Raw genomic sequence first — 6390 nt, forward strand, 5'->3', positions numbered from 1 at the left:
CTTCCTGAAGCTGCTGGCCAATTTTTAGGCTCCTAGCTTTATTTCCTGCTTAATTATGTGTGCTGTGGACAAACGGACACCTCCATTTATAAAGAATATAATATAAAGAACATAATAAAACCTCTCTAGGCTTATTATGCTCTCCTTTTGAATCTGGCTGCCTTATCCTTAAATTAGCGGTAGTCAGCCAGCACATTTTTCAAGAAACTGACAGAAACTATTTTTCCAGTGCAGAGCGTAGACACGGGCTGGTACAGGACGATGCCAGGTGCTGCTGGGGCTCTGCTTGCCAGTGAGATCGTGTTTGGGCTGAAGAGGCAAAGTTGGGTGCCACTATGGTTGTGCCCTCCTTCCTCAACGGCACAGTGCCCAGACTGGCACAGGATGAAGCCAGATCCCCCTGGCTCCTCCTCAGTGGCCACGCCATGTCCCAGCCACCTCTGGACAAACCCAGGCACCAGCCTGCCTGTGCTCCTCCTTGCTAGCCACACAGCACCCTGGCTAGCAGGGCAGAGATGGGTCCTGTCATGTGCATACTCCTCCGCCTCCTCCTCGGCTGCACCACACATAGATCAGTGCAGAGTGGAGCTGGGGGCTTCAGTGCTCCTCCTCAGCAACCACACTGTGCTCAAGCCTTCAGTGGACAAAGCTGGGTGCCTATCATCCCTGTGATCTTCCTTACCAGCCACACTCCACCCGAGCTGCCAGTGCAAAGCTGGGCACTGCTACGTCTATGCTCCACCACCCCCCAGCTGCACGTGGGTCAGCAAAGGGGCCAGCTCCTCCTTGCCAGCCGCATCCAGGCCCGTATAGGAGGCCACTGCTGTGCCCATGCCCCTCCTCACGGACAATACCGTGCCTGTTCAAACAAAGAACAAAGATGTCGGCTGTCTTGCTCCCTCGTCAGGCACTTCACATCTGGGCTGGCAGGGAAAAGTCAGGCACCACTGTGGCCATGCTCCTCCTCCCCAGCCACACCGTGCCAAGGCTGGTATGAAGTCGGGGGCTACAGTATGCACCACAGTATGTACCACACTCAGATCTGCACACAACATGAAGCCGGGTGCCACTGGGCATAGCTGGCACCACCATACCCCTGCTAGCTGGGTTGGTGAGGTGAAGCTGGGTGCCAATCCATCCATGCCCTTCCTCCTCAGCTAGGTGCCTCTATGGCAGCACTGCAATTGGGCTGGCACAAGGTGAGGTCAGCAGCCACCATGCTCCTCCTCACCAGCAGCACCTAAGCCATGCTCCAGGCTGGGCACCAACATTCCCCTCCTCGCTGGCCACACGTTGCCCATGCTGGGGAAGCAAAAGTGGACGCCACTGTTTGTGAACTTCTCCTTGCTGGCCACACTGTGCCCAAGCTGCCAGTGGGGGAAGCTGGGTACTGCCATGCCCATGCTCCTCCTTGCTAGTCATGGCATGCCTGGGCTGGCAGTACAAACCTGGGCACTGCTCAGTCTATGCTTCTCCTCCCCAGCTGCATGGCACCCCGGGTGGCACAGGATGAAGCCAAGCAACCAACTCCTTTTCCTTACCAGCTGCACCCATGCTCCTCTTCACCAGTCATACCTCACCTGAATCAGGACAAAGCTGGGCACCGCCATGCTCTTCCTTGTCAGCCACCCCACATCCAGGCTGGTGGGGCAGAGCCAGGTTGTACCTCACTCAGGTCAACACAGGGTGAAGCTTGGCCTCTCCATACCAGTCATACCCACACCATGCCTGGATGAGCACAAGGTGAAGCTGCCCATCCCACCAGGTGGGGCAGGGACATCTGAGGGAGGCACTCTTCTGGGACAGCAGCCCACTGGAATTTTGCCCAGATAAAAAAACATCCATCCCTGGCGGGATCTCTCTGAAGGACAGAGGAGAGGTTGGCACATGGGGCCAGACAGTCCTACCTGAAGGCGAGACACTGGTCTCAACGGGAATCTCCACCCTGGAGATGGGAGAGTCATTCTGGGACCTATCCAGAAAGGCCCTTTCTATCTCGGGCTCCTCCGCAGAGCCCTCCTGCTGGTAAGTGAGAGAGGGCAGAGGCTCAGGCGTCAAGCAGTGCTCATCCGAATCCACCTCCTCGCACTTGATCTCCATCAGTTCTGGGGGCTGAGAGTGGGCGAAGGGCATCGCGGAGGGGGCCAAGTGGTGATGATAGTTTTCTACCATACTTCCTTGGAGCACCTGCTGAGCCGTCAGGCTGCTGTTGCTGTTGTTGCAGGCGCTGTAGGCAAGGGAAGGCCGGCTGGCTAGGACCCGATCCATCACCTCGTAAAACTTCCAGGTCCGGCCCCCCCGCGGGGCCTTGTTGTTGTCCTTGATGCGACGGTACTCCAGCTTCATTTTCTTGATCTTCTCCCGACACTGGTCGCCGGTCCGATGGATGCCCTTGTCCCGCAGCACCTCAGCGATCCGGTTGAAGACGTGCTGGTTCCGCAGACAGCTCTCCAGCTCCGCCTGCACGGACTCGTCCGCCCACAGGTGCAGCAGCTCCACCACCTCCGGGTCTGACCAGTTACTGCCCCGCTCGTACTTCTTCCCTCGGAAATCCATGGCTGCCCCTGACCTCTCAGCCGCCGCCGCCCCCCGCACAAAAGGCGACAGGTCTCCGGGGCAAAAAGGGCCAGCCGGGAGACAGGAACGGGAAGGAAGCTACAGCCCAGGCAAGCCGTGCTTAAAACGCGGCGAGAAAAGCGACTTTGGGGCTGGAACGGGTTTGGCCCGGTTCAGTTCGTTTGTGCTACTGAAGCCTAAACCGTTGTGCAAAGGGGGCCGTGTTGAGGAAGAGGAGGAGATTGCTCTTTATTCGCCTCCTTCCTCTTTTCTCCGGCTGCGCAGGCCGCGGCGAGATTTGGACCGGTTTGGCACGGCTCGGCACGGGTGCTGCCCTTCTGCTAAGCGAACTCCCGGGAGAAGGGGGAGCAAAGAGAGTGTGTTCACATCCGGTGTGATTGCACATGCGTGCTCCCTTTATTCCGGGATAACTTTGGTCCGTGTCAATCACACGTACGTACCGCTTGCCCGGCTGATGAGGGCCTGAGCGAAAGAAAGCGGAGTCGCACGAATCCATGGGGGCGGGGCAGAGTGAGGCCCCGCCTCCGAAGCAGGATCAGCCCCGCCCTCTTTTCGGAATCTCGGTCGGGAGAGCCCCGAGAGAATCCAGAGTCGCCGACGGACTCGGAAGGCGTTCGCTGGGCAAAGAACGAGGCGCTACAAGAGCGCCAGCGGTGACAAAGGGCAGTCGAGGGTGCTTCACCGGTTTCCAATTTTTATACCTCGGGCTTTAAATGTCGGGTTTAATGTAAAACGATCAGTAGCCGTGACTGTAAAGCCCGTGCGGTTTAGAAGTAACCACTCTGATGTATTCTCTCCCACACTGGTAGCATTCAGGCGCCACAGTTTAGACTGTACAATCCTATAGACACTTTCGACAGCGTAAACTCCTTACTCCTGAGTAGACATGCTCCCAGCGGCCGGTTAGAAAATGTGTAAATCTAAGGCACTTGATTGATTGAATGATTGATTGATTCAGTTTATAAACCCCTCTCCTCCGGAGGGCTCAGGGCGGTGTACAACATATTGCAGTCACACTCTGGGGCACGGCTGATAACTCAGGCACAGATGGGCAGTGCTTGCCCGGAGACAGAAGGGCGATTCCGAGCGTGCTGCGGGAAGTAGAGAGAGCCGTGTTCTAACCGGGTAGTCGGCTACGGCCAAAACAAAAAAGATGGTTGGGGGCGGGGCAATTTAAAGAGAATTGTGCATTGTTTTCGCTTTCTAGAGACCCACTTCGTTATTTAACGAAACGGAGGTCTAATTAAAAAAAACACCCGGCTGTGTCCCGATCAGGCTGCTAGTCTTTAAGGCGCTTCAATGACTTCTGTATGTGTATTTGTTGGCCCTACAGAAGAAAAAGTGGACAGCATATGAGGCAAAATCTTTCCCATTCTGCAAAATGCTGAGAGTGAGATTTCTGCTGATGCAGAGTTCCTCTTCAGATCTTGAGGCTCAGTTCTTTCAGAACTGCCTGCATTTCCAAGTTATGCTGTTATATTTTTCCAGCATGCCATGAGCTATGCTCCTAATTATCACAAGGGTACACACACTCATGAAACAAATCAGGAGCACCTAGGGGGTTAGGTTGGTGTGTTACTGCAGGTTGAATGAAACCAAATAGCACTTTGCCTTTCTCTGTTTTGCTGCAGCTCTAGAAAGCATTACATCATTTATGAGGGTGAACTGGGCACTTGCAAACTTGGTTCCCCTAATCGGGTTCCAGAGGCTGATAGTAAAAAATACAAGGAAAACATGCTTTACCATTGCCAGTATTTCCCTTCAAAATATTCTTAAGCTATAACCAATACACACACATCACCTTTCTTCTAACAGTAATTTTGAGTTTTGAATAGCTGATAGATATTCAACTGGTGTAGCTTCCTCCAGCATGGAAGTACCATGATGGGGAAGCAGTCACCGCTTGGCTTTCTGTACCAATTAAAGCTACAGTGTCTTGGCCCAAAACAATAAAGGAGAGTTACCACACAATTCTTTTTGTTGTATCACAGTCTAAGGCCCTGTCACACTGGGGGAAATAGGGGTGGCCAAAGTGCAGCTTTTTTGAGCCACACCAAAAGAGACACGCGGAGGCGGGATCAGACAGATCCTCCCAGCCGCCGCGCAGGTCCTCCCCGGCACGATCAGATGCCGGGAGGAAGCCACAGACCGGAGAGCGAGGCCAGCCCACTGCGCATGCGTGTGCATGTGCAGTTCGGCAGGACCTTGCATACTGCGGGAGAGACGGGCGCGCCAGCAATCAGACGGCTGTCCCTGCAGCGGATTTTCAGGTAGGTAGTAGTTTTTTCTAGGTTTTTTTAATGCACAGTTTCGCCCAAAGGAACGGATCGAGGATGGGTGCATGCCGCTTCCCAGATGTTGCGGTGTGATCGCGCCCGCTTGATGTGCCCCCGATCCATCCCTCTCGCGTGGCAAATCCTCCTGTGTGACTGGGGCCTAAGTTCCACCGAATAGTTTCACATTCTGATTTTCATCACTTGTGTGTTCCTATTGCTTTAGGGTTTTTGCTCCCAATGTGTTTAGCTCTCTCTAGTAGTCCCAGGGGGAGCAAGACACATGTGGAGGGGGGGGGGGCAAAGCAATAGGGACAAACGAGTGGCAAAAATGAGAATGTGGAAATGACTGTACATTAAAACAAGCTCTACCTACTTGGAAAGTCCTACCCAACACCTTCTAAGCACATGAATTATATGCTTGCTAAGTTGTGTGGCAGAAAATGTAACTAGAAACTTTTGCCATATTTGCAACCATTGTGTAAGCCACGTACTTGAGAGCAGATATGATTTTCTTGCAGATTTTTCCAACTTTGGCCTTTCAATTAGTATGAGCTAATGAAAAGACATCTCTGTAATTGACAGCGGTGTATCTTCCACTGAAGTAAGGCTGAAGAGAACAAACATTCCAGAGGCAGTGCGCTGTAGCATGAAGAGTGAAGAGACTAGGGTCTGGGTGATCAGAGTTCAGACATGCACTCCGCCATGAACCTCACTGGATTACTTGGGAGCAGTCACACCTTCAGCCTATCCTACCTGATGAGGTTGCTGTTATTATGTGGAAAATAGAACCGGGGGAAAGGATATGCTAGAGAGAACTGTGTTTACAACATTCCTGGAACAGGAATTCATGGAAGAATTAAAGTGAGAATGTGACAACACACACTTTATTTTTTATTTGTCTTGGGTTTAAAATTGTATTTATATTAATTGATGTGATTTTATCTTATTGTATTATTGAAATTTTACTCTGTGTGTGAGCTGCCCTGGGCGGGTAGGGCAGGATAAAAATCTAACAAATAAATTAATAAATAAATGTTGATCCCAAACACTACAGCAAGAGTGCCAAGTGCAGCAGCATGAGCATTGTCAGACAGCTTGCTCATGTCATTTGCTCAGTCTCTTGGGCTCTCACACTTTCTCTACAAAGCATTCGTAGCAAGAAGGATTTATGAGATGTCTTGTTTTGAACAAGTGCCTGCATTTCCAAGTTATGCTGTTATATTTTTCCAGCATGCCATGAGCTATGCTCCTAATTATCACAAGGGTACACACACTCATGAAACAAATAGCTGAAACTCACAGTGAGAAGCATCATCAATGCTTCATTTCCCACTAGGCTGATCTTCAGAGATATTTAAGACTTTTGGATTCTCATTATAAATAGAAGTTGTCCAGATGTAAATAAGAATAAGGTTTTTCTCTTAGTTATAGTCAAGCGACTAATACTGTGGGTTTGTTGGGGGTGGGACTGACCTCCTTTTTCTTGCTTTCATATTGTTATTCCACTTTTTAAGTTGTTCTAAATTATTTCCTGATT

General features: G+C 51.5%; 1 protein-coding gene across 1 annotated transcript in view; it reads right to left on the minus strand.

The window, feature by feature from the left end:
• The window catches only part of ACCS (1-aminocyclopropane-1-carboxylate synthase homolog (inactive)), a 27842-nt gene extending 25736 nt beyond the window's left edge, over positions 1 to 2106 (minus strand). The window contains exon 1 of the mRNA XM_015425726.1: positions 1908 to 2106. Within this exon, the coding sequence (XP_015281212.1) occupies positions 1908 to 2100 (193 nt within the window). The 5' untranslated portion in view covers positions 2101 to 2106. The remainder of the gene's footprint in view (positions 1 to 1907) is intronic.
• Positions 2107 to 6390: the final 4284 nt, after the last annotated feature.

Source organism: Gekko japonicus, unplaced genomic scaffold (assembly GCF_001447785.1).
Source record: "Gekko japonicus isolate JY-2015 unplaced genomic scaffold, Gekko_japonicus_V1.1 scaffold1611, whole genome shotgun sequence".
NCBI lineage: Eukaryota > Metazoa > Chordata > Lepidosauria > Squamata > Gekkonidae > Gekko > Gekko japonicus.